The sequence below is a fragment of the Phoca vitulina genome, unplaced genomic scaffold, assembly GCF_004348235.1.
Source record: "Phoca vitulina isolate PV1807 unplaced genomic scaffold, GSC_HSeal_1.0 scaffold20, whole genome shotgun sequence".
Lineage (NCBI taxonomy): Eukaryota > Metazoa > Chordata > Mammalia > Carnivora > Phocidae > Phoca > Phoca vitulina.
Genome location: NW_022589723.1, coordinates 18,657,655 through 18,685,289, shown reverse-complemented (window position 1 = coordinate 18,685,289; position 27,635 = coordinate 18,657,655). Strand labels below are relative to the sequence as shown.

At 36.1% G+C, this 27,635-nt stretch overlaps 1 protein-coding gene across 5 annotated transcripts in view; it reads left to right on the top strand.

The window, feature by feature from the left end:
• DMXL2 (Dmx like 2) overlaps positions 1 to 27,635 on the top strand; it is a 147,855-nt gene that overhangs the window by 115,888 nt on the left and 4,332 nt on the right. For 2 of the 5 annotated variants that reach the window (XM_032417892.1, XM_032417896.1), the window contains exons 23-40: positions 314 to 578; positions 4,504 to 5,585; positions 5,980 to 6,171; positions 7,677 to 7,753; positions 9,573 to 9,703; positions 11,730 to 11,978; positions 15,245 to 15,423; positions 16,906 to 17,036; positions 17,560 to 17,645; positions 18,052 to 18,253; positions 19,086 to 19,203; positions 22,425 to 22,487; positions 23,274 to 23,360; positions 23,439 to 23,560; positions 24,983 to 25,121; positions 25,807 to 25,867; positions 26,216 to 26,343; positions 26,866 to 26,943. In XM_032417892.1, the coding sequence (XP_032273783.1) occupies positions 314 to 578; positions 4,504 to 5,585; positions 5,980 to 6,171; positions 7,677 to 7,753; positions 9,573 to 9,703; positions 11,730 to 11,978; positions 15,245 to 15,423; positions 16,906 to 17,036; positions 17,560 to 17,645; positions 18,052 to 18,253; positions 19,086 to 19,203; positions 22,425 to 22,487; positions 23,274 to 23,360; positions 23,439 to 23,560; positions 24,983 to 25,121; positions 25,807 to 25,867; positions 26,216 to 26,343; positions 26,866 to 26,943 (3,390 nt within the window). The remainder of the gene's footprint in view (positions 1 to 313; positions 579 to 4,503; positions 5,586 to 5,979; positions 6,172 to 7,676; positions 7,754 to 9,572; positions 9,704 to 11,729; positions 11,979 to 15,244; positions 15,424 to 16,905; positions 17,037 to 17,559; positions 17,646 to 18,051; positions 18,254 to 19,085; positions 19,204 to 22,424; positions 22,488 to 23,273; positions 23,361 to 23,438; positions 23,561 to 24,982; positions 25,122 to 25,806; positions 25,868 to 26,215; positions 26,344 to 26,865; positions 26,944 to 27,635) is intronic. The other 3 variants (XM_032417893.1, XM_032417895.1, XM_032417894.1) reach the window with 3 other exon arrangements.

Below are 27,635 nucleotides of genomic sequence, written 5' to 3'. Positions count from 1 at the left end.
AATGTCATAAGTATATTTAATTTAAAATGAATATTATTAATTTAAATTGACCTAAGTCTGAGGTGATGTTGATATTTGTCTTATGCTTATTTTATAAATGATCTTTCTAGGCCAGAAGCTGCTAAGTTCTAGTTTCTTATTCTTCTTGCTATTCCTTAATCTCCTGTCAAGCAGTCATTTGCTTGACTTACCGTCTCAACCTCTGGACACCCTCACCACTATGAGAATATAAATGGTAGATTTCAGGGTATCAGTGGAATATTTCATATCTCTAAGTAATTATCATTAAATAAGTATTTCTTAATATTTATAGGTATGTCTTGAAAAAATGGAAGATATTCAGCTAGCCATGGTTATTGCCCGTTTATATGAATCTGAATTTGAGACTTCATCCACTTATATATCCATCCTAAATCAGAAGATTCTGGGCTGCCAAAAGGATGGCTCAGGATATGATTGCAAAAGATTACATCCTGATCCTTTCCTGCGTAGTCTTGCCCATTGGGTAATGAAAGATTATACCCGAGCTTTGGACACATTATTGGAACAAACACCAAAGGAGGATGATGAACATCAAGGTAGGACATTTGTGGGTTTCTCTCTCTTTTTTTTTAAGATTTTATTTTTAAGTGATTTCTACACCCAGGGTAGGGCTCAAACGTACAGAAAGAGTCATACGCTCCACCGGCTGAGCCAGCCAAGTGCCCCTCTTTTTCTTTCTTAAAAGAAGGCCGTTAGCCCGGTGATGGGTATTAAGGAGGGCACGTACTGCATGGAGCACTGGGTGTTATATGAAAACAATGAATCGTGGATCACTACATCAAAAACTAATGATGTATTGTATGGTGACTAACATAACATAATAAAATTAAAAAAAGAAGGCTGTTTCTGAACTTATGTTTATTTAGGAAAAAGTACAAAACAGAAACCAATTATATTAAACTGAAGCATACATAACGTTTACACATTGTATAGCTCTTTCCATATAATCATACAGCCAGTGTTTTTTTGTTTTGTTTTTTAAGTAGGAATTTTGGCTGTTGCACACACTTGTTTAGTGCATGGACCTTTATTCTTGTGTGATAAGCTTTCTTTACTTCTAGTTATCCCAAATAATTCAGATTTTTTAAAAGGGTCTGGAGGGCATTTATTAGCACTCTTTGCCATAATTTTTAGAAAATGGAACATTCTAAGTGTTTGTCAATAGAATAGTTAAATGAATTCTAGTATATCCATACTACAGAAATAGTGTGCCATTAGAAAATGAGATCAGTGTGTTAATATGTGCTGTATTATTAAGTGAAACAAGTAAGATACAGAACAATGTGATTCTTGTTGCATTTTATTTACATATGCATGTCACAAACGTGTGTGCATTTACCTACTGGGTCTAGTCTCCTTCTTCCTCTCCCTTTGTTGTTTTCTGGAACAAATCAAAAGAAACTGAATACAGGGGCGCTTGGGTGGCTCAGTCAGTTAAGTCTCCAGCTCTTGATTTTGGCTCAGATTGTGACCTTGGGGTTGAGGGATCGAACCCTGTGCTGGGCTCAGTGCTGGGTGTGGAGACAGCTTAACATTCTCTGCCTCCCCCCCCCCCCCCCCTCCTGTCTTTCTCACTCTCTCAAAAAAAAAAAAAAAAAAAAGAAACTGAAGACTGGTTACTGGTTACCTTTGGGGAATAGGTGTGGGGAGATCCAAGCTTTTACTTTGCATTTTGTCCTTGCTGTAGTTATAATTGGGTGATGAGTATCAACACTTGGAGGGCACTTATGATAAGCACTGGGTATTATATGTAAGTGATGAATCACTGAATTCTATTCCTGAAACCAATATTACCCTATATGTTAACTAGAATTTAAATAAAAACTTGAAAAAATTTTTTGTTATGTATTATTTTTAAATGCAAAAAAAACTTACATGGATAAAGAGATTAGGGACCCATTTTTACATTCTTTATAAAGAAGAAATATTTTAATAAATAATGTTAAAAATTTTAAAGGAAAGGAAGTAAAACCTTTAGAAGGAAAATAAGTATCTGAGTTTCCCAGGTGATTTTAATAAAATGTGCACATTTTTATAGAAGGAAGGTTCTTTTTATTTCTTAATGTTTTCTAGGTTAATTTTTAAAAACTAGTTTTTCCAGTTGTGGAAACTGCAAATATATATAAAAGAGTGAATAATATATTGAAAGTCTCTGAATCCATCACCCGGCTTCAGTAGTTATCAACTTAAACCAACTTTGTGTCATATATACACCATTCTTTTTACCTCTTCCCATTCTCAACATAGATTTATTTTGAAGCACATTCCAGCATATCATTTCTTTTGTAAATATTTTGAAATGAATCTCCAAAAAGTAAGGACTCTTAAACACAACACATGTCACTGTAACAAAATTTGATTAGTAATCATGCAATGGGCAGTGTTCAGATTTTCCTGGTTGTGTCATAAAATCTTATGCAATTTGTTTGAGTCAAGATTCAGATGAGGCATATATGTTATGATTTGTTGAGGTGCCTCTTTTGTCTACTTTATTTTTTTATTTTTTTAAAAGATTTTATTGATTTATTTGAGAGAGAAAGAGAGACTCTGCACAAGTAGGGGGGAGGGGTAGAAGGAGAAACAGACTCAATCCCAGGACCCTGGGATCATGACCTTCACCGACGGAGCCACCCAGGTGCCCTCTTTTGTCTGCTTTGATCCACAGTTTTTCCTTCTTCCTTTTTCTTGTCCCTTGTAATATATTTGTTAAAGAAGTCAGATTGTTTACTTTGTGGCTTCTCACTTTTTAGAATTTGTTGGTTGTGTCCCTTTTATGTCACTTCATGTGTTTTCCCCCCATGTTCTCTATATTTCCTATAAATTGGCAATTAAGATTCTAGATGCTTTTATTGGATTTTTGGCAGAAATATTTTATGGTAGCGTGGAGTACTTCTATCAGGGAATGCATATTGTTTTCTTGTTTTGCTTTTGTTGTATTAACAGCCATCAGTGATCACTGCAAAATCCTTTATTTCATTAATGTTTGTAAAGTGATGATACTCTAATTATGTCATTTTATTCTTCCTTTATGAGTTGGAATACTTTTCTAGAAGTACAGTCTCCCTTCGCTGTTTGATTACTCTGAAATCCAGTAGTATACATAGTGAAGGGAACATAAATGTTTGATTCTTTCTCTTTACCAGTTTTCAAAATAGTAGTTTGGTTCACTAACATACTACCAAGGCAACTAATTAGCTTTTATATTTATTTGAGTTACTTGAACTCACAAATATAGGTAGATTTGTGTTTGAATCCATTGTAGGTTATTATGGATGTTCAGATTATCTCATTTTTAACCAGTGGGAGCCTCTACAAGTTCTTGAATCTTTTTGATATTATTCCTTGGTAGCTTTGCTTTCTGTTATGACATGATGATTCAGGCTCCTCTTGTACAATTCATGTCCCAGGCCTGGAAATGGCCATCCTTCCAAAGAATCCTGGTTCCTTTTAATGGGGAGTAGTAGAGACTACAGCCTGGGCATAGGGATCCTCATTTGCTATTGGTTTGGCCATTGTGTCTAGGCTGTTTTAATGAATGGAGCTAGGATATATTTTTTTTTTACCTGAGAATTCATGAATTCACACTGAAATTTTTAATGAATATAGATTATAGATTTCTTTTTAGATTTCGTATTTGTGTCTTATAATGAAAAGGTTGAATTTTTATAGCCTTAACATATTTGTTATTTTATATGTAATGATAGCTTCAGAATAATGATGCAAAAATTTTTCACAGCAACATGATTACTGAGAACAGTTTAAGCTTTTTTTGGGGGGCAGTAGTTATTTTTGTTTTTATGTATATCCCAGTAAGGGTGTGCAGCCAGATTACTTATTTTAAAGTCACTTTATAGTTCCTCTTTGTGTGGTTATGCTACCAGCTTGATATACAGAATCACTTATTTAATTTTGCTGTTGCTTTTTTTTCAAATATAATTTTTCCTTTAAAATTATATAAAATGTGGGGTGCCTGGGTGGCTCAGTCATTGGGCATCTGCCTTCGGCTCAGGTCATGATCCTGGAGTCCCGGGATTGAGCCCCGCATTGGGCTCCCTGCTCCGCGGGAAGCCTGCTTCTCCTTCTCCCACTCCCCCTGCTTGTGTTCCCTCTCTTGCTGTCTCTCTCTCTCTCTATCAAATAAATAAATAAAATCTTTAAAAAAAATTATATAAAATGTTGACATGGCTTTGAAATAAAATATATCAAACCAAGGTATTTTCAGAGAGATCTAGCTTGTTTCCTGACCTCTCCATTCCTATTCTTCCCTCCCTTTTTAGGGAACCAATTAAACATTTTTTGGGTGTTTTCTTTCCATTTAAAAAATAGAAGCAATATTAAAAATAAATATGTAAATAATATTTAAGTATCCTTTATTTTGAGGAAATGCTGACATATTTATTCTTTTGTAATGTAAGTGCAAATTAACATAATACCTTGTGATTGTATGTTTTAATTCTATAGTTACCATCAAATCTTGTAACCCAGTGGTGTTTAGTTTCTACAACTACCTTCGAACTCATCCTTTGCTTATTCGAAGAAACCTTGCCTCCCCTGAAGGAACTTTGGCGACCTTAGGTCTCAAAACTGAAAAAAACTTTGTTGATAAAATTAACCTTATAGAAAGAAAATTATTCTTTACCACCGCAAATGCTCATTTTAAAGTTGGATGCCCTGTTCTAGCTTTGGAGGTACTCTCCAAAATTCCAAAAGTTACCAAAATATCTGCCTTACCTTCAAAAAAAGGTCAGCCTGACTCGATTCCTAAAAAGATGGATGATGTACCTTCAGAATCAAAGACTGTGAGTGATGACAATGGAAGTTCTGGCATTGATTGGTCTAATGTCACTTCATCACAGTTTGACTGGAGCCAGCCAATAGTAAAAGTTGATGAGGAGCCTCTTAATCTTGATTGGGGTGAGGAGCATGATAGTGCCTTAGAGGAAGAGGAAGAAGAAGATGCTGTTGGTTTAATAATGAAAAGTACAGTTGCCAGGGAGACAGACAGACAAGATCAGAAAGCCTCAGACCCTAATGTATTATTGACTCCTCAGGAAGAGGACTCTCTGGAAGGTGACACTGAAGTTGATGTGATTGCTGAGCAACTAAAATTCAGAGCTTGTTTAAAGATCCTTATGACTGAGCTAAGAACACTCGCTACAGGTTATGAAGTAGATGGTGGAAAACTCCGATTTCAGCTCTATAACTGGCTTGAAAAGGAAATTGCTGCCTTGCATGAGATATGTAACCATGAATCAGTTATTAAAGAATATGCCAGTAAAACACATCCCAAGGTAGAGAGTGATCTTCTAGACCAGGAAGAAATGATGGACAAACCAGATATAGGTTCCTATGAGCGCCACCAAATAGAAAGACGGAGATTGCAGGCAAAACGAGAACATGCAGAAAGACGAAAATTGTGGTTACAGAAAAACCAAGATCTCCTGAGAGTGTTTCTTAGTTACTGTAGCCTTCACGGGGCCCAGGGTGGTGGTCTGGCCTCCGTAAGGATGGAACTCAAATTTTTGCTACAAGAATCACAGCAGGTACGAATTTCACTCTTGTTTTCAATCTTAGTTATTTAAATAATTTTAATAGCTCTTTTTACTAGTTAACCTAAATATGTCCAGCTCCTCCGTTCTTGGGGGGCAGATATTTATGCTCTGCAGGGGTCTGTGGAGATCAGAGCTTTAGTGATTATGAGTAGGCTTAACAGCTTGAGAGCACAGCTGTGTCCTGCTCATCTTTATATCTTCTGCATCTCGCAGAGCAACTGATACTGTTGGGTGCTCAATATATTTTCATAGAATGAGTGAATAAATACATACTGCTTTTATTCAGTTGTTGTCACCAGTATATTTATCATGTAACTGCTAATTGATTTTTTTTTTCCTCCATTTTAACTACTCTGAAAAAAAAATAATCCACTGTAACCCACAGGAGACTACAGTGAAGCAGCTCCAGTCTCCACTTCCATTGCCCACCACCCTACCGCTGCTTTCAGCAAGTATTGCTTCAACAAAAACAGTCATAGCTAACCCTGTACTATACCTAAATAATCACATCCATGATATACTTTACACTATTGTTCAGATGAAAACACCACCTCATCCCGGTGTTGGAGATGTGAAGGTAATGTAAAGTTTATGATCAGTTGATATTGTGCACATTGAGAAGGTAAATATGTTAAACTCGTCTTCCGGTTTGAACTTGGAGAAAATATTTCAAAGTGCTCTTCATGTGCTACGTCCCCAATCCTGATCGTGGAAGACTCTTTATGGAAAAGTAATTTGAGACAGGCAAATACTCTTTTGATTATGAAATTTTCTAGACCGTATTCTTGCCTCTTGATACTCCTTTAAATCCCTCATTCCCCTTAAATGAACCATTAATTTAGAAATGTTTATGACTGTATGCCAGGATATTATGAGAATATAAGCTCAGGAAGTATCTTTGAGAGAACCATGACTGATCAGAAATATCCCAGAGAAAGTATCCTCACTACTGTTTCCTTGATGATTGTGTGTGTTGGAGGCTCTGCAGTATTAGAGGCAATCAGGGTTTTGACAGACTTAACTACCCCCAAATGAAACCCCATACCCTGTGCTGAAAACTTAGGAACAGGTAGATCCCAAGAAAACACTAAGAAGCTTGGCAGGATTTGGAATTGACGAGACTACCTCTGTGCTAGCCTGTGTGTATTCATGCTACACTTTTCCAATTCCAGTGGCTGATGTCATTTCGGGTCCCCAACATTTTTTGTTTTTTATTTCTTTTGTTTAAAAGGCACATTTGACCTCTGGTAGTGCATTCTTCTGAAGGACCCATGATTTACTGGTTACATCAGCCTATTAGAGACTTGGAATCCATAGCATGAATTAATCTGTATTAGTGTTTCAGGAGAGATTACTTAAATTATTTGTTAGGTGAATATGGACACTTAGAAAAGGCATTAAATGCATATAAATTCTAAGTAAACATTTCCAGTTCCTAGAAATTTGGATAAGGCTTTCAAAGAGGATGAAACTATTTCTAAGTTCCCATAAAATTTAAGATTTTATGAGTCTGAAAATGTTGATTCAGTATGGTTTTTTTTAGGATGTAGTTTTTATATTGATAATTTTTAAACTTTCTAAATTTAAAATTCTAGGAGTATGCACTACTTGTAAGTACTAAATAAACTACTTGTTTTCTGAAAAATCAGCCATTTCACAGTGATTGATATAGCTAAACATTTAATTCATTCTTATTGATAAGATCAAGTGTTTATTTTCATCAAGGGAAATTTTGTAAGGCAGTTTAAAAGCTCGGAAAATTGTATACTTATTTTGGTTCTGCTTTTTTGGAATATGAATCTTTAACCATTAGCAAGTAGAATCGTCCCAGTAATAGATGAACATTGGCGCTTTGCTCAGGCTCACAGTAAGTAAATATTTGATAAAGATGTGTCTGAATCAGTTAGCTGTGTTGTGGGCATGCATATTAAGTTGGGTGAGAAGTTTTAAAGTAGAGTTAGTAGTCTCAGGATCCAGTCTTGTTTAGGATATTGCTCGTTTGCTGGGTATTTTCTAATATGTAAGATATTACTGTTGTGTAGAAATGTTAGTATGAAATGTAACTGGCTGTTTTGGTTTTAGGTGCACACACTTCATTCACTTGCAGCATCGCTTTCTGCATCAATTTACCAGGCACTGTGTGACAGTCACAGCTACAGGTAAAAAAAAAAAAAAATCATGCTAAGTTATTAATACGGCAAAAACATTCAGCTGTTCCAGAGTTATATCAAAGTTCTGTTTCCTAGGGACAGAAAAATCCTCAAACATGACTGCCATGTATACTCTAATAGATGAGAGAGAATGAGAAATAAAATAGGTTTGTTTAATTTAGCTGTCACCTAGTAACAACAGAGGCATATAGAACATGATACATAGTAAAGGGAAATTATCATCATCACTGTCTTTTTTGATTTTAAAAGAATTTTTCACTCTTCAAAATAACTTATAATATGAAGTTTTCTATTTTTTTCCCATAAGAACCATTTCTTTTAGAATTGGATTAGCTCCTATCTGTTTAACTGGTTTTCATTTGAACAAGGAAATACTTAAAAAAAAAAAACTCAAAAAGTACATTTCTTACATAGAATTATTGAAATCAGTTTTACTTACCCATTTACATATAATATAAAAGTCTTTAGAAGTGATATCAATGAGAGGTAGTGGTTTAAATTTTCCTAAAGGTCAGATTACCTTTATCAGTATATACTGTGCATTTTAATGATGAGAGCAATGTAAGTAGTAAGAAATTGAATCACTTGGAAAGATGACCCAGATTTAAATGAATTATATTAATAAATGAAAAGTTTGTAATATAAATAGAGTCACATTAAATTTATATTAAACATGTCTATATTTTTTTCTTATAAATTCAGCAGCTTTTGTTTTTTTAAAGATTTTATTTATTAGAGAGAGAATGAGAGAGAGAGAGCACATGAGACAGGGGAGGGTCAGAGGGAGAAGCAGACTGCCTGCTGAGCAAGGAGCCCAATGCGGGACTCGATCCTGGGACTCCAGGAGCATGACCTGAGCCAAGGGCAGTCGCTTAACCAACTGAGTCACCCAGGCTCCCTCAGCAGCTTTTTGTGAGAAGACTTGATATTGCAAAAGGAATTACTTCCTTAAAATGGCCTGTGTTCTGCTTTTAGTCCAATGACACCCCCTCTAAGTAACTACAAAGACTTGGACATGTAAATAAGGAAAAAAGAATTTATTTAATTGACTGTGATCATCTTAATGATCAAAGACAACTTGTTTGATATCAGTCACTGGTTAAAAAGGCACCAAATAAATATTTTAAAATGTGTATTTTCTCATCCTTAGGCTATGATTGACCCTTAAGGGAGTTAGCTTTACTTTCTGCTTTTATATTTTCCCCAGCTCCACAAAGATGAAGGAAATAAATATTGAGGCACATTTGGCTTTAGGATTAGATACTTCTAAGATATGATTCTCCAGATTTTAGTTCATATTTTAATTCAAGGTTAAGCTCACACAACTTTGCAGAGCTAAGAAATTCAAGAAAATAGTACCCTGAAACTTTCTAATATAGTCTAGTACCAACAGTAGTCTTCTTACTCTCAGATTTTTTTTAATAAAAATTGGTGAATTTAGAAAAGATTTTAAATTATTAAGTGGCATCTAAAAAAAGATTTTAAAAAGACTAAATGTCATATTCCTGAAACCAGTATTACAATATATGTTAACTAGCTAGAATTTTTTTTCTTTTTTTTTTTTTTTAAAGTAACCTCTATGCCCAACATGTGGGGCTCGAACTCATGACCCACGAGATCAAGAGTCGATGTTCTACCAACTGAGCCAGCCAGGAGCCCCTTAACTAACTAGAATTTAAATAAAAACTTGAAACATGAAAAAAAAATGACTAAATGTCATGATAATCATCTAAAAGAAATATATATAAAGTGCAATTGCTTTTTACCTCTGTTAGGATGCTAAATAACTGAACCTTATTTGTATTAGCAGTCAAACAGAAGGAAACCAGTTTACAGGAATGGCTTATCAAGGACTTCTTTTAAGTGATCGCCGAAGACTGAGGACAGAAAGTATTGAAGAACATGCAACACCAAATTCTTCTCCTGCTCAATGGCCTGGTGAGAATTTTAAGTGCTTTTGTTTGTTTGTTTGATTTTTTTTAAATCTTCTATTTGGCAATTCCATTTTAAAAAGTTACTAACTGGTTTCCTGATTGTTGTTCTTTGTGGTTTTGGTGAATGGTTTTTTATTTGTTTGTTTTTGATGATGTTTTCTGCCATGGATTAGGAATTCTTAAGTACTGTAATGTTGTCTGAAGACTCAGAAAGTTAAGGCTTCAAAACCCAGCTGTGTTGACCAGCATAAAAAAACAAGGTTTAACATCTTTCATAAGGGTGAGCACATCCTCTTCCTTATCCTTAGAAATCCTAAATTAGAGAGCAGTATCACAGAGATATTTTCACAGATGTATCAGAGAGACTACAATTATTCTCGAGTGTAAATTTGTATGTTGGGATAAGAGTGACTGTTCTGTGGCACTTCTGTCATTCTGTCAACCCTTCTCTTTCCCTGGTTAGCTCTCTTTCTCATTCTCCACATCAGTTATTTCAAACCTTCTCCACTCTCTTCATACCTTTTCCTGGTCTGCTGTGTCATTTAGTTTTTACTCTACTTGATTTATAACTCTGACTTTACACATTAATGATCGTTGTGAAGAGTCGCAGTAGAAAAAAGTGACAAACTCAAAGTGTATATTTAAAATTCACTTATGCATAAGTTTCTGGAAACATTGTCTTCATTTTAATTTTTTTTAAAGATTTTATTTATTTCTTTGAGATAGAGTGAGAGAGAGAGAGCACATGAGTGGGGCGAGGGAGAAGGAGAAGCAGGCTTCCCACTGAGCAGGGAGCCCCACATGGGGCTTGATCCCAGGACGCTGGGATCATGACCTGAGCTGAAGGCAGACACTTAACTGACTGAGCCACCCAGGTGCCCCTTCATTTTATTTTTTTATTGAAATAAATGAGGCTTACAAAAAGTTGCAAAAATATACAAAGAATTTTTGTATAGCCTTCACCCACATTCTACACATTTTAGCATTTTGCCATACCTGCTTTACCATTCATCCTTCTGTCTCTCTTTCTCTCTCTCTCTCTCTCCCCCACTGTGTGTGTGTGTACATATATATTTTTTCTGAAGTATTTGAGAGTAAGTTGCAGACATGATACCCTTTTACGTCTAAATATATCAATGTGTCTTTCCTAAAAACAGACATTCTCTTACATAACCATAGCACAGTTTTCAAACTCAGCATCTTAACATTGATACAATATTGTTCTTCTAACCTGTAGATCTTTGAGAAATTTCACCAGTTGTCCCACTCATGTCTTCCATATAACATTTAGTTGTAATGTCTCATGAATCTCCTCTGATATGGACCAGTTCTTCATTCCTTTTTTTTTTTTCTTCTTTCATGATTGACAATTTTGAAGAGTACTAGTCAGTTATTTTTTAGAATGTCCTTCAATGTGGGTTTTCCTGACCTTTTTTAAATATTAGACTCAGGTTATATATTTTTGGCAAGGATACCACAAAAGAGATAGTGTGCCCTTAGTGCAGAATATCAAGAGGCACATGATATCGACTGGTTCCATTACTGGTGCTGTTAATTTTGACCACTTGTTAAGATAGTTTCTGCCAGATTTCTCATTTGTTAAGCAGTTTTTTTTCTTTGAATTAATAAGTTTCTTTTGAAGAGATATGTAAAATATTATACTCTTACCCACTAATTTTAGCATCCAGTGATGATTCTTGTCTGAATCAGATATTACTGTGGGGATTACTGGATGGTGATTTTTTTCTGATTTTCTATCATTCTTTCTACTTTTAGTTGAAATTGAAATGAGGAAGAGCTTTCCTTTCTCTCCTTTTCATTTATTTATTCACTCATTTATTAGTATAAACCAGCGGGTCTTATTTCATTCCGTAGGCTAGAATCCATTTCTATCATTTATTTTGTTGCTCAGATTATGGGTATGGTATATATTATATAATATAGATACATAATTTTGGTTAAGTTACAAATTTGGATTTTTTTCTTCTGGAGCTTTCTGCTGATATACTTCTTATTATATACCCTAACAGGTGTGAGCTCACTCATTAATCTCTTGAGTTCAGCTCAAGATGAAGATCAGCCAAAATTGAACATTTTGTTGTGCGAAGCTGTTGTTGCTGTTTACTTAAGTTTATTGATACATGCTCTAGCTACAAATTCCTCCAATGAATTGTTTCGACTTGCAGCCCACCCATTAAATAATCGAATGTGGGCTGCTGTTTTTGGAGGGGGAGTGAAACTTGTTGTGAAACCTCAAAGGCAATCAGAAAATATTTCAGGTAAGATAAATTTGATACCAATAACATACGTAAATGTAAATAATTTCCAGTGTTAAAGTAAAAGACTTTTTAATGTTTTAATAATTTTTATTTTGAAAATGAGTGATGTTTAAAATATCATCACTGTGGTTAGGATAGTAAATAACTAAACTCATGTTTGGATAAAAAATATAGTTTTAGTTTAGCAGTTTTTGATAAGTCAGGAAAAATTTGAGGAGGATAAGAAAGAAATAGAGGACAGGTAAAGGTAAGTGAGGAGAGCGTTAAGGAATGGAAAGGGAAAAGGATAGTTTTTAGAGAAGGAAGATTTAAATAATCTTTATAGAATATACCAGCAATTGGCTTTAGATTAAGTTCATGGTCATATGCAAGATAGCCTTTCCAGTCATGCTTATGGTTTTTGAAATTCCATTTTCTGTCTTTTTTTTTTCTTCCCTTATATACTAGAATGTGTTTTTCATTCCACTTTTTAAGATGGTAGGATATGGTGAGGTGTAGACTGATGCCATAGGAAAGGTTTCCATCTTGGTGCTGAAACATCTTAATTATCTTAATTTATCCTTAGAAATTATCTTATTACAGATGAGGAATCAGTGGCACAAAGAGTTTAAATGGCACTGGTTCTAATCTGTGTCCTTACTGCCCAAGGTTAAATTATTTTTTTTAAAGATATTTATTTATTTATTTGTTAGAGCACATGTGCAAGTGGAGGGAGGGGCAGCGGGGGAGGGAGAATCTTGAGCAGACTCCCTGCTGAGCGTGGGGCCCAATGGAGGGCTGGATCTCATGACTGAGCTGAACAAGAGTTGGATGCTTAACTGACTGAGCCACCCGGGGGCCCCTGCCCAAGGTCGAATTAAATGTAAGTCTGTAAATCAAGGTAGCAAAGGAGATCTTACCCACTTTCATTGCTTTCACTCCCACTATTTGCGGGTGACTCTTCATCTTTATCAAGTTCCTGTCTTGTTGTAGTCCACCTTAAGTTTGAAAGTTTTCCCCTTAAATCACCTCTTTCTCTTCCTGAATTTTCTATTATTTTTTCATGGTAATTCATTTATCAAGTCATCCATGCTTAAAACCTCTGAGTACACATTTGTGTTTGCATTCACTTAACACCTACTACATGCCAAGCAGTGTTCTAGGCTTTGGGGTGAATAACACAGACAAATCCCTTACCTTCATGAAGCTTACATCTAATGGAGGTAAACACTCAGTAGACAAATTAACAAATAATATTTCAGTTACGATAAGAACTATGATAAAAATAAAGCAGAGTCGGTGGAGGGTGATGAAGGAAAGTGTATGGGAACAGTCTAGAGTGGTGATAAAACACGTTTCTGATGAGACTGTTTGATCGGAGTTCTGGACAAGTCAGGGATCATACCATGCATGTATCAGGCCAGACCCTTTCAAGCTGATGGTTAAGGGGAGTGTCAAGGTCATGAAGTAGGAATGAGTTTGGTATTTTCTAGGAACTACAGAGGAGGCCAGAGTGGCTGTCTTGAGCTGGGGAAGTTTGGACAGAGATAGGGTAAGACAACAAGCTGGGGGTGAGGTCATTTAGGATTTCATGGATCATGGTAAAGACTTCAGTTGTTGTTTTAAAGAAAGATGGGAAATTTACTGGCAGGAGTGACCTAATCTGATTTAAGTTTTCACAGGGCCTACTCTAGCTGCCGTATGGAGAATAGACTGTGCAACAAGAATAAAAGAAGAGGGCTATTGCAGTAGTCCACTTGAAAGATAATTATGGGTTACCATCAAGAATGATGAGTGGATACACAAAGTGTGGTATATACATAAATGGAGTGTTACTCAGCCATTAAAAAGGAACAAAGTACTGATACATGCTATAACCAGCATGAAGCTCAAAAATATCTAAGTGAAAGAAGCCAGACACCCCACTCATGGAGGAAGAGTCTGCTTCTCCCTCTGCCCCTCCCCCCCACTCATGAGTTTTCTCTTTCGCTCTCTCAGATAAATAAAATCTTTTAGAATTATGATTTCCTGTAAAGAGTTTTAAGAGAAGAGTGGGTTGACTTCTACTTTCTGGCCTTCCCCTGTCCAGTTAGTTCCTGAATCCTTTTGATGTTTGTTTTTTGTATTCCTCATATCTAACTCAGAATTCTCAGTCTTGACTACCCACCGTACTAGTTCGCCCTCCTGACGTGATCGTCCTCCATCTTCTGTCTCATTGACTGAGCAAACCGTACCTCACCCTGTGACTAGCTCAGGAAGTGTTAGTGAGGATCGCCCATAGGATAAGCTCCCAGCTTCACATCCAGAGCCCTGTCCTAGCCCAATTCTGGACTGTTCTTGTTATTCCCCTCCCTACTGCCTGTCTGGCAAAAGTAGTTTACTCCTTGTCGACCAGGGAAAAAAGAAAGACAGAATCGCAAGCTGCAAAATAAAATGTGTGCATTTATTTGGGGTCTTTGGGATTGCCGTCTGGGAGACACAGAGTTGACCGAAATTGAAAGCATGCTCTGGAGAGACAAAGGAGGCTACAGTTTTTAAGGAGAAAACAGGAAATTTACATACAATGTTTTGAAGGAGATGTGATTGGTACTGTAATATTTATAGTTACCCTAATCTGTATGTGATTGGTTGCTATGACTAGTGCTAGGTGAAAAGTCCATTTATGTCCATTCTAAATGCAGCGGATGCCTTGGCTTTTAGTGGAGTTCAACAGCAGTTACGAGAATTGGAGACAGGAGACGCATAAACCCCACTTCCTCAGTGTCCTCCTGGCTCCATTTTAAATAACTCTCTTAGCGATGCTTACTCCATTTTATTCTCTCTGTTATCATCCTCATTCATCCAAACCTTTAGTCACTGGTTTGTGTTGCCCCTTCTTCTTTGCACATTGAGCTTCTGCCTTCTTTTTTAAAGGCGTGCTTTACATGCTACATCTTCCATGAATCTTTCTTGAACTGCTTAGCCAGAAATAATGACTTAAGCATTAATGAATATGCCATTTATTTGATGCATTATACATAGAATTACTTTAATCCATATTCTGTGTAGCACACAGGCTGCTTCATGGCAAGGTATTCTTTGATGCTCTATCCTCATCTGCATCTCTGCCATGATTGCTGGAAAATGGATGCAGTAACTAAGAAAGTTTAGAAGCACAGATAGAAGTAATTCAGGCTAAACTAAAACATGGCAAGAGTAGGTTGAAAAGAAAAGTTAACTTGAACTCTTTGAATTAATAATGGAAAATAAATGCTGTTTTTTATTTTTCCCCTTCTGTCTTTATTCAGCACCTCCTGTTCCTTCTGAAGACATAGATAAACACCGTAGGAGATTTAACATGCGAATGCTAGTCCCCGGAAGACCTGTAAAAGATGCTACCCCACCACCGGTGCCTGCAGAGAGACCATCTTACAAAGAAAAATTTATTCCTCCTGAACTTAGTATGTGGGATTATTTTGTTGCAAAGGTAAGGGGTGTGAGGAGCACAAGCTTTGTATGTGTTTATTTTATTAATTCTTATGTATGCATCACATAGGAATGATGAGGCAGCTTCTGGGTTGAATAACTACAGTTTATTTTTATTTTTATTTTTTTTAAAGATTTTATTTATTTGAGACAGAGCAGAGTGAGCGAGAGAGCATGAGCGGGGGGAGGGGCAGAGGGAGAAGCAGGCTTCCCGCCGAACAGGGAGCCCGATGTGGGGCTCGATCCCGGGACCCTGAGATCATGACCCAAGCCGAAGGCAGACGCTTAACGACTGAGCCACCCAGGTGCCCCCCCCAGGGAGATTTTTATTGCAATTAACTTAAAACCTGTAAATTAATTTGTAAAGAATTACAGTTTTACATGTTTCGGTCTCCTTATATAGCTTTTAGAAGGATTTGTGATTTCCTTCACTATAGCTCTTTGACAAAAACGTTTTCATAAACTTTTTCCTTTGGTATTTATGTTTTTTAGTGTGTCCTTTTTCTTTAGATTTTCTCACTAGTTATGTTGATACATAAGAAAAAGGCTTGATTTTTAATATTTCTGTCATATACATTTTATTTTATTTTTTATTGAAGTATAATTGACATAGGATGATCTATTAGTTTCAGGTGTGCAACACAAGGATTCAGAAATCGTATACATTATGTTGTGCTCACCACAATAAGTGTAGTTATCAGTTGTCACCATACAACATTATTACAGTATTATTGACTATATTCCCTTATGCTATACTTTTCATCCCCGTGAATTATTTATTTTATAACTGGAAGTTTGTACCTCTTTATCCCCTTCACCTATTTTGCCCATCTCCCACTCCTCTGGCTACCACCAGTTTGTTCTCTGCATGATTCTGTTTCTGTTTTTTTGTTTGTTTTTTACTTTTATTTACTTTTTTAAAGATTTTTATGTATTTGAGAGAAAGAGAGAGAGCACATGAGCAGAGGGAGGGGCAGAGGGAGAAGGACCCTGGGATCATGACCTGAGCCGAAGTTGGCGGCTCAACCGACTGAGCCACCCAGGCGCCCCAGTTTGTTTGTTTTTTAGATTCTACATATAATTGAATCATACGGTATTTGTTTTCTCTGTCTGATTTATTTCACTTAGCGTAATGTCCTACAGGTCATCCATGTTGTCACAGACGGCAAGATCGCATTCTTCTTTATGGCTGAGTAATACTCCATTGTGTATTATCACATCTTCTTTATCCATTCATCTATCTGTGGATACTTGGGTTGCTTCCATAAGTTGGCTATTGTAATTAATGCTGCAGAAATATTTCTGTTGTATCTAGCTATTCAGGTATTTTATGGAATTTGCCTAGTTTTCTTGACTTTTCTAGGTCTAGTATCACTTGCGAAAGGAAATTTTTACTTAGACACCACTTAAAATATTCAGTATTAAGTTAGGACAAAAACAACCCAATTATATATTTAAAAAATAACTTTATCTTTTATTGCAGCCATTTCTCCCTTTGTCTGATAGTGGTGTTATATATGATTCTGATGAAAGCATTCATAGTGATGAAGAAGAAGATGATGCTTTTTTTTCAGATACACAAATACAAGAGCACCAAGATCCAAATTCTTATAGGTAAGTAAGGATTTTCTCTTTTTTTTTTTTGTAAAAAAAAAAATCCTGATGTTAGTAATTTTAAGTAATATTATCATGAATTTATACAAGAGTTGACTTCCATTTTCAGGTTAGTAATTCTGTACCTTTGAGGTAAATTTCTAGACAGCGTATTTCTTTCACATCTAGTTTCAAAGAATAGCTTACATGTAGAGGGGAAACAAACATTTTAGTGAGAAAAAATACATAATTTATTGATGTGCTATTAGAACTTTAACATATATTCATTGATATGCTATTAGATTCCATGTGACTATGTGGTAAATTTTTTCCATTAGTTAATTTTCAGATATTGTAAGTGTGACATATTGTTACATATTTTCTATTTTTTGAGTGTATCCAAAGGTTCAGGTTGTTAGGAAAAAAACAGCTTTTTTTCTGGGTTGGAGATTGGGTTAAGCAATTGACAGGAATCATTACTATGCTTCTCTCCTGATGTTATTTTCAGTGAAGGAGAATCTGTTTGTTTGTTTTCCTTGAACAGCTGGGCTCTTCTGCATTTGACAATGGTTAAGCTAGTACTTCACAATGTCAAGAATTTCTTTCCCATTGCTGGGTTGGAATTCTCTGGTAAGTAAGTAATGTTCTTAAATATAATAAATTAGCATCAAGTTTCTCTTCACGAAAATCTATGTAAAAGAGCATTTGGTACTAAAAATTAGAGATTTTATGAGGTCTTGTGTTTTTTAGGTCCCAGTCCATGATTTTAATTCATAGCAAGAACCACTGTTTACCCAGAGGGTTGAAAGAAAAAGCAAGAAATTAGACTAGAGAAGCTATATATTTTCTCAGCTCATTTTAGAGAGCTGGCCTTCCATTTTGTTAAAAGCACTAAGAATCCAAATGGTGTAAGATTAACATTTTCAGATTTATTTGTGTTTTCAGAGGTTTTGGCTCTAAAAATTCAGATTTTTAAAATATGTGAATGATCACCATGTTTTTTTATCAAAACAAGATATTTTCTATCGCCTTTTAGAGTTGCCTGTGACATCACCATTAGGCATTGCTGTGATTAAAAACTTGGAGAACTGGGAACAGATCTTGCAAGAGAAAATGGATCAGTTTGAAGGTCCACCCCCTAACTATATCAACACATACCCAACTGACCTTTCAGTAGGAGCCGGACCAGCTATTCTTCGAAATAAAGCAATGCTAGAACCAGAAAATACTCCATTCAAGTAAGGATGCTCTCATAATGCTCATGAGAGTGTAACCTGGTTTAACTTTCCTTGGAAGATAGTTTGGCAAAATGTGCCCATATTATGTTTATATAAAAACGTTCATAACTTTGAACCTGTGGTTCTATTTCTAGTAGTTATATGTTAAGGAAAACATTAGCAATCTGCATAGAAAACATTTTTCCCAGTATTACCTATAATTCAATAGACTTATTGCTTTTATAATCAGAAAAAATTTATTATATTTTTGCTATTATTTTAAGAACTTATACAGAAATATTTTGGAATAATCTACATGTGCAAACAAGGTGCTACTGACATTTTGGCAGTAATTTAACAATAAACATATTAAGGTTTTTTACTGATGTTTTGAACTTCTACCTGCCCTCCTGCTTGTCCTTTGGATAAGCAACATGCCTTTGTGAGGCACCTGTCCCATAATTAAGAGTATTGCTGATAAGCTTGAAAGAGCAAGGCTTTTTAGTTGGGCTATTGAAAATGAAATCTGTGACTTTATAGTCATTGGTGATGTTATGTAACCAACAGAACCAACCCTACAATATAATTTAAAAAGAGAATAATAAGAACTTCTTTTGACTCTCAGCTCAACCTGTTCATTCAGAGAACCTGTAATTAGAGAATTACTTGCTGGATGAAGGAATGATTTTTAAAAGAACTAAAAATTAAAAGAGAAATAAATTATAAAATTTTATTGAGCTTAATAATGTAACTTATTTGCAATAGATAGTGGAGGATTTTTTTTTAAGTTTCTGCAGATATGAAGCATATTTTCTACAGAGTAAAAGAAGATACGTTAATTTTTTTCTAATAGATCCCGGGATTCTTCTGCACTTCCAGTTAAACGACTCTGGCATTTCCTCGTTAAACAAGAAGTCCTTCAAGAGACATTTATTAGATATATTTTCACGAAGAAAAGAAAACAGAGTGAGGTATTTTGAAAAAAATTTTTCTGCGTAGTTTTTGTTTTAACATTTCTAATGAAGTCAGTGCTTGATTTATTTTTTGGTTGGAACTTACTATCTTTCATACCTTATGCATAATAGTTTATTTACCAGACTACAGTGAATCTCTTTTATAAGATAAAATCTTATAATTTTCATTTTAGAACAATGAAGCCAACATAGACCCCTTGGTAAATCATATATAACTAAGTGAAAGTTGGTCCTTCTTGTGCAATACTTGCCATTGGGCTTTTACAAATACTAAATACTGTGATGGATGATTTGGGTAATTTAATATATAAATGAGTGTACTCTATATGATGATTCTTTGAAAATCATTTAATTGGAAATCTAACATAGCCCTTTAAAAGCATCTTATTTATTTAGCACTTAGAAATGAACAGGATAAACTTTAGAAGCAAGAAATTCAGGATAATTTGTGAAGGAGAATAAACTACAGAAATACCAATACGAGATGAAGGAAATTTGCTTTTACGAAGTGAGGCAGAGGTTCTGCTTTGCACAGTGATTTTTAAGCTGAATATAAATTAATAATGTAATGCCATACAGGGTTCAAGAAGAATCAGGAACTTGGGAGACTGGGACTTTAGAACTTAAAAGTTGCCTCTTCCTTCTTAAATGAGGGGTGCACAGATCTGTTCTATGAGCATATCAGTCCTACATATCAGGCTACTTAATGAGGTAATGGGCAGTGTTCAGAGTAGAGTATCAGATGAGATTAAAGATTTGGTAAACAAAATCTACGAGAAAAGAGTAACGAATTATATTTCACTTAGGAAAGTGAAAGCTGAGAGGGACAGCTTACATGGCTCAGTTTCCCAAGGTAAAATACAGAACTGCATCTCCGTTTCCCCCCATACCTGGAGTGGCAGAACCTACCCGACTCATTCTTTTCGTTAGTCACCCATATCTAGATGGTAATTGTGGTCAGCCCTTGTGAATGGTTATTTATTTTCTGTATGGATTTAATATTATGTATCTAAATGAAGAAGTAGGTGAAATGAGCTGTGGGGCTTCTTTGGAGTCTTAGAAGCTTTTTTCAATAACAAAAGATCCAGATGGTATTGAAATCATCGGTGTGTTGGGTTTTGTTAGGGAAATCATAGAGTCAAATACTCTTTCGTTCAGTCCACTGTTTACACTATTTCCTGTAGTGATGCTGAGTCCAAATTCCGTAGAATAAGATCTAGAAATCTAAGAAATAGGTTTAACATAAAAGATACTTGCTCAGTTAGGACTCTGTTATTCCCAGAAAGCCAGTTCACTGAAGGATCAATTTTTTTGAGTGTTCAGTTCTTCAGATTATTAAATGTAATGATTCATTGAAAACATACTTTAATTATTCATGCGGTTTGTAGTGGTGGTTTGGTTGGATTGTCAGAGCCTCGGAGTGCTGTGGGAAGCCAGGGTTCTGGGCTGCTGGGACCCTCAGATTTGTCCTTCAGGATCTGTTCCCTCAGGTTTCTTTCTTCTTTAACTAAGTCTCTCCCTTTCCTGCCCCTTAGTCTCTGTGTTCTTGGGATCAGCAGCCCATGCTGTGTGTTCTCTCTTCAAATTTTCTAACAGCAGAGGGTCTCCATGAAGAGGGAGGTGGGATACAGATAAATTGAACATTTCTTAAAATGCTCTGTAAGCATTGGTTGGCTCCACAGATGGGAAGTATGTGGTGGGACTTTGGATGGGAGGAAGAATTTTTATCATGTACCCCTTTTGTACCTTTTGAATTTCAAATTATTGAATAGAATTACTATCTTGTCCAGTGCTATCCAATAGAACTTTCTGTGATAATGGAAATTTTTATCTGTTCTATATAATAGTTAGCAGCCACATATGGTTACTGGGCACTTGAAATGTGGCTAGTGTGACTTAATTTTATTTAATTTAAATGGTCATATATGATTAATGGCTATTGTACTGAATAGCACAGATCTGCTGAAAATTTGTTTTCATTAAGGAAAAAATTGAAAAAAATGTTAAAGCTGTTAAGACAAAATAAAAACTGGTCATTAAGCTCAGAAATATGGAACATTTATCAAAACTACCCACTCAGAGTGGTTTATCTCTTTAAATCATTAAATAGGATTTTGGTACTCGAAAATTTGATAAATTCAGTAAATTGATTGACAAACTAATCCTAAAAATTCTAAAATGTTGCCTCATTTTTAAAAATTACTTAGAAAATTCTCCTGAGAAATGCTGAAATTTTAGATATATTCATAAGAAGATATTTTTACTCCTTGAATATATTAAAGAAGAATATTCTATAAGACAGTTTTTTGCGAAATCAATAAATGTTGCAAACTCAGCTACTTGATTAAAGGCAAACAGGTCATTCAGCAGTTTGGCTTTTGCTGAGTGGGCCTTGCACACATTTGCCTTTCTGTCGTTGTCCACCGCAGCAGCCCTAGGCAGTCGCTGAAGGCATGCACAGAGAATTTGTTTGGCCTTTTTGGCTAAAAGTGAAGCAGTCACTTCAAGAGGTATTAGGAGGAGTGTGTTGCTCTGACCAAACCTTCACAGGTTTCCAACTATTATTTCTGATCGTAGCTGTCCCTAATGACCCTGTCATCAACCAGGAGCAAGCTGTTTATGTGATTTCTTTCCTGTGCCCCATTTTATCAAATATTTCTTTACGTATAAGGAGAAAAATTTGATTATAGTAAACAGTTGATGGGAATTCTAATCCCTGACTCCTCCTTCATGGATATATTTCTTAGGAGTAAGAGTGAAATAATTATCAGTACTTTGAATCTGCGTTCAGAAATAGTTTTAATTTGTATTTGGAATAACCCCCTGTAAGATAGGAATCTATGTAGTAGAGAATGCATCTTTTTGTTCAGGTAGGTTTTATTTTTAGAGATTGCAGTGTAAGTTGGATTTTAAGTTACATAACTGGTATGCCGATAACTAATTTTTAACTATGCTAGCCATCTTATTTTGAAACAATCTTTATGTATGTAATAGTCCCTTTAACTTGAATTTTGCTTGCTTTGCTTTGTGTTCATCTGAAGACATCATATTTACTCAGTTTTTCTTTCTTGATTTTGTGCTTTTAAAAGGAAAGTTTACACATTCATTTTTACCATCTTTAAGTTATGGATTGACCATTTCACTTTGAAATTTTTCATTCTTTTTATAATTTCGTTTCATGCATGTGTTTTGTGTTTGTGACGTGTGGTGTCATTTAGTCTGTAGAAGAACATGTGGAACAGGTCAAACAAAACTGCGTAGCGGAAGATTCCCGCAGCAAGGTAGTAGTCCATGCTCTTGTACTTTGCTCATTCTCAGAATTCAAGGAGCTAACCTTCATCTCTAGTACTAACCATGTTGGCTAATCAGAATACTCATTGCTCCCATACACCTCAGTGGCCTGGGGTAGGAAATTCTCCACTGTTTCCGACTTGCTCTTCCTAAGCATCGATGCTTTTCTTTCCTTCTTCCTGTGACATCTTCATGTCTCCCCCTTTCCAGTCTCTCCTTAAACATGGTGGTTTTGTCTTTCCTCGATTCTGCATCTTCTTTCCTTCCCATCATCTTTGACCCTAAGCCAGTGTACCTTTTTCTCATCCATCTCCTTTGTCCCTTTCTAACTGTTCTTTCCAACTTTTCCTTATTCCTGTCTCAGCACCCTATCTTAAAATGTTTAATTTCTTATATGACTCCTTTGTCTTACTGTCTTTTTCCTCCACTCTGTGCCTCTTGATGCATACACATTCTTACCACAGTGTCTGCACGCTTTTGGAAGAGATGCAAGTGGCATATTGCTGTTACAAATACTAATGAAAACTATGCTAGCCATCTTTCATGACAGTTAATCAGTATCCCAATGGAAATCTTTATAATCGGGGTGATTACAGGACATCAGAGAATTTAAGCTAACTCCAAAGCTAAATTTCAACATACTAAAATTACTGGTACCTTTTTTCTTGCTGTTGCTGTTACATTTTCTTCTTACCCTTCTTTTAAATTTTGTGGAATATGTGTGTGTCTCACGCATTGCTGCACGACAACTGAAACTGTCAATAAACGTTTTGTAGGTTGAAGCTGACCTGGGCTATCCAGGTGGAAAGGCAAAAATCATTCATAAGGAATCGGATATGATCATGGCATTTTCCATTAATAAGGTAAAAGCTTTAGTCATTATAAAGATTGTACTTTTTTTTGTTAGTGAAATTGCTCAAATTACTGACTCTGCTTTGTAGGCGAACTGTAATGAAATTGTCTTGGCTTCAACACACGATGTACAAGAACTCGATGTTACTTCTCTGTTGGCCTGTCAATCATATATATGGATTGGAGAAGAATATGACCGAGAATCCAAAAGGTTAGTCTGTCTTGTGTAGTCCATCTAAAAATGAGGTTTTCTTAAAGAACCCATTAAATGGTTATGCCCATGACTTGAATTATCTTGAAAAGCATGTATGTCTTTCCCTTTATTTGGATAGGAAACAAACATAATTGGTTTAGCTGCCAAAAAGAGGTTCTTCTTTTTTTTTTTTTTTTTTTTAAAGATTTTTATTTATTTATTTGACAGAGAGAGAGAGACAGCGAGAGAGGGAACACAAGCAGGGGGAGTGGGAGAGGGAGAAGCAGGCTCCCCGCTGAGCAGGGAGCCCGATGCGGGGCTCGATCTCAGGACCCTGGGATCATGACCTGAGCCGAAGGCAGCCGCTTAACCGACTGAGCCACCCAGGCGCCCCAAAAAAAGGTTCTTCTTACATCAATGAACAAATGACCCATACTTCTTCCATTAGACATGGAACTATTCATAGTGTTGGAGTCAGAATAATCCCCAATACCAAAGCCTAATGCCGTAAATACAGCATTGACATTTAACCCCAAAGAAATGTCAGGAATTACATAGTATTCAGTAAATTCGGCTGATTTGGATAATTAAAGCAAAAAGTAGAATACACCAATATATTAATTAGACTGATAAGTCACATTTACTGAGTAATTTTCAGTGTTTCTTCTTGATTACCACCTGACAAGCATACCCTTTTTACAGATAAAAATGTAGCGAACTTTACTTTTCAGTAATGCTATGGATACTGCACCAACAGTATTTTGCAACACTTTCCTATTTGGGGGTTCCTCCTCCATGTTTGCCTTCCCTCTTGCTTTTCTACAGACTCTTGGACATTTTATGTGCTTGGGAAATGGTGCATCATAGCTTCTTTCCTTGGTCTGTTGGGTTTTCTGTTTTGTTAGCATAAATATTACTACAGAGTTGATGTCAGCATATAATATTACTTCAGAGTTGATGTAACCATGTAATATGATACAGTCCATCATAAAAATTTAACCTTTTTATGTGATGATTACTAATACTTGAAGAAATTTTTAAACTCAGATTTCTTTAAAATGTATGAATCTCCCATCCAAGTACTAACCACCCTGAACACGTGAATCTGATACATGGGATATCTGTATTTGAAGAGACCTTATATAATCTTTTTCTAGACATGATAAAAAGAGTATTTGTGTTAAATCCTTCAAAACATTTGTTCCAACTTGTGCAGCAGTAAAATTGCCCCCGGACAACATTAAATTTATAAGTTTTGTCTAAAAGGAAAAAGTTAACCAGTACTAAAATTGCCTATGGTTAGGAATTACACCTAAGTTTTTCTTAAGGGTATTCATTATTTATAAGTAAAGACCTGTGGGTACATAAAAAGCTCTGTAATTGGAATTTGTATTACGAGAAAATGGAACTTTCACCGTAACACATAAATGTTTTTCACAGTTCAGATGATATTGATTATCGTGGTTCCACTACAACTCTTTATCAAGCCAGTACAACAGGCTATTCAGCAGGTCAGGTGCGTCCACCTTCACCTCTGCCGTGGCTGGGCAGTGGGCAGACCAGCACTGGAGCCGGTGTGGTATGTTACTTACTATTAAGTGTGGTTTCTGGGTATGGACTCACCCAAAAATAAGTTGAAATCACTTTGACTTGGGAATGATCCTAAAGATCAGGGGCAGTGACTAGTTAGTACTCTGTAATAATAATAGCTAAGATGTTGTGACTTTCTTTGTGTCAGGTACACGCTTTCCTTCACAACAACCCTAGGTAGTAGGTGCTTTTATTATCTCCCATTATCATTTTATAGATGAGCAAACTGAGAAGCACCAAGTGGTAAAGCAGAGACAAAGAGGAGTTGTGTCTACTGCAGGTGTTTGAAAAATGTGTCTATAACGTTGTTGTTAGTCACTGTAGTTGAAGGGGTCCTGTTCTCATGTTCTGCTCTGAAGAATCTGCAGATACTCCTCAGTGTCCTCAGGGAGGGCACTTGGAGGAGAGTTCTCTTAATCACTCGATGAAGCCGCTTGGTATCTGCCTGGTCCATATGGGCCAGGGCTACGCTCGTGAGTGACTGCTTCCGCAGCCTGTTCGGACGAGTGTCATATGTGAAGTGGTTCAGAAAACCCACAACAGGCCATATGTTAGTAATAATCCAGTTGTGAGAGAATAAAGGTTATGAGAATTAGAGTTGGCCTGAAGCCCGTATTCTTCCTTGTCTCTTCTGTGATGCACAAAATGAATTTGTCTTTTATCTTCTTTTAAAGCTTATGAAAAGGAATCTACATAATGTTAAGAGAATGACCTCCCACCCAGTCCATCAGTATTGTAAGTGTTTTGTGACCCAGAGCATTGTAAATGGCCTCTGTCATTCTTTTTTTTTTTTTTTAAAGATTTTTTATTTATTTATTTGAGAGAGAGAGAATGAGAGAGAGCAAGCACATGAGAGGGGGGAGGGTCAGAGGGAGAAGCAGACTCCCCGCCGAGCAGGGAGCCCAATGCGGGACTCGATCCAGGGACTCCAGGATCATGACCTGAGCCAAAGGCAGTCGCTTAACCAACTGAGCCACCCAGGCGCCCTGGCCTCTGTCATTCTGAAATTCATTTATAGAATGGGAAATACTGGAACTCTGTAGTTTTTTCATTTCTTATTTTCTGCTTTTCCTTTTGTTTCAGATCTTACAGGTGCTCAGGATGGCAGTGTACGAATGTTTGAATGGACACGACCTCAGCAACTTGTCTGTTTCCGCCAAGCTGGCAACGCAAGAGTTACCAGATTATATTTTAATTCACAAGGCAACAAGGTTGGCTCTTGGGGCTTACTGCTAAATTCATCTGAAAAAGATATTTATGAGTAGATGGTTAGTAAAACTACATCTGAAAACCAGTTCAGTGACCTGGATTTAAGCTGGGCAGGCAGTTTATTGGGTTCTGCTTATACACTCCTCTTGGCTCCCAACAAAGCGCAGGTCTTCGAAATTTTGTATGGATCAGTCATCCATTTAAAGATCTTGAATACTGTGAAGGTAAAGAACTCTTTCTGTTGAGTGTGTTGGTGGTGCCTATAAGCTCAGTCAAGCACCTGAGAAAAACCTTCCAGTTTCTTACTAAATTATCTTAGAGACGTTTGGAGGAAAATGAAATAGGTGTGGAAAAGCACTTAAATAAGGTTGCAGGATATTTATGGTGCCTGACTTTCGTAGGAACTACGGTAATAGAAATAGGTGTAGGCAGAATGTTGAGTGAGGTTTGAGTGACTCTCCATCAGTGATTTTGCCTTCGATATGCTTACTAAGAAGCTGTGTTTTTTTATGCCATTCTTATAGTGTGGTGTTGCAGATGGAGAGGGTTTTCTGAGTATCTGGCAAGTAAACCAAACGGCATCGAATCCTAAACCTTACATGGTAGGTATCATTCGGCATTCCCAGAGCACAGAGAGAGGCTGCTTTGTTTATGAAGTGTCTGTTGCAGACACTGAATCTCGTTGGCGATTCACTCATTGGATCTGCTGAGGAGGAGACACCTCCGCCCAGCAGCACAGCACCCATTATTGCCCTAGTTTAAACCGAAATGACTTTGCTTTTCAGAACTTGAAGGATGACTCTTATATTTGAAAATGTTCAGGGGATTTCCCTGTAAGTGGTCCTACTTTTTTGAAAACTCTTAACTTCTTGATAGATTTTTAATATGGTACCTAAAATGAATCACTACAAAATTCTAACAAGTTTTGTGTATTCTAATTTGCTTCAGAATTTTTCTTACTAAATTAACAAATCCCAGTATGTTCATTCATTAATCCAAATCGTATTAAAACATTTGGTGGTGCAGACAAACCTATCTTTACCTGGTGGGGGCTCAGGTAGGGTAGGAGGGCTGGAAGGTAGTGCCGTCTTGTACAGAACTTCAGGCTTCATATATGTTGATTTTAATTTTCTTTTCTAGACTATATATATGGTTTTAATTATGTATATGAGACAAGCTATTTCTCTTGAATTAGTGCCCTGTAGACTATCATAAAGTCTTTACAGAAATGGAAGTGATCTTGAATCTATCCTTTTGCCTTCGCTCAGATCAATACCATGATAATTCCAAACAG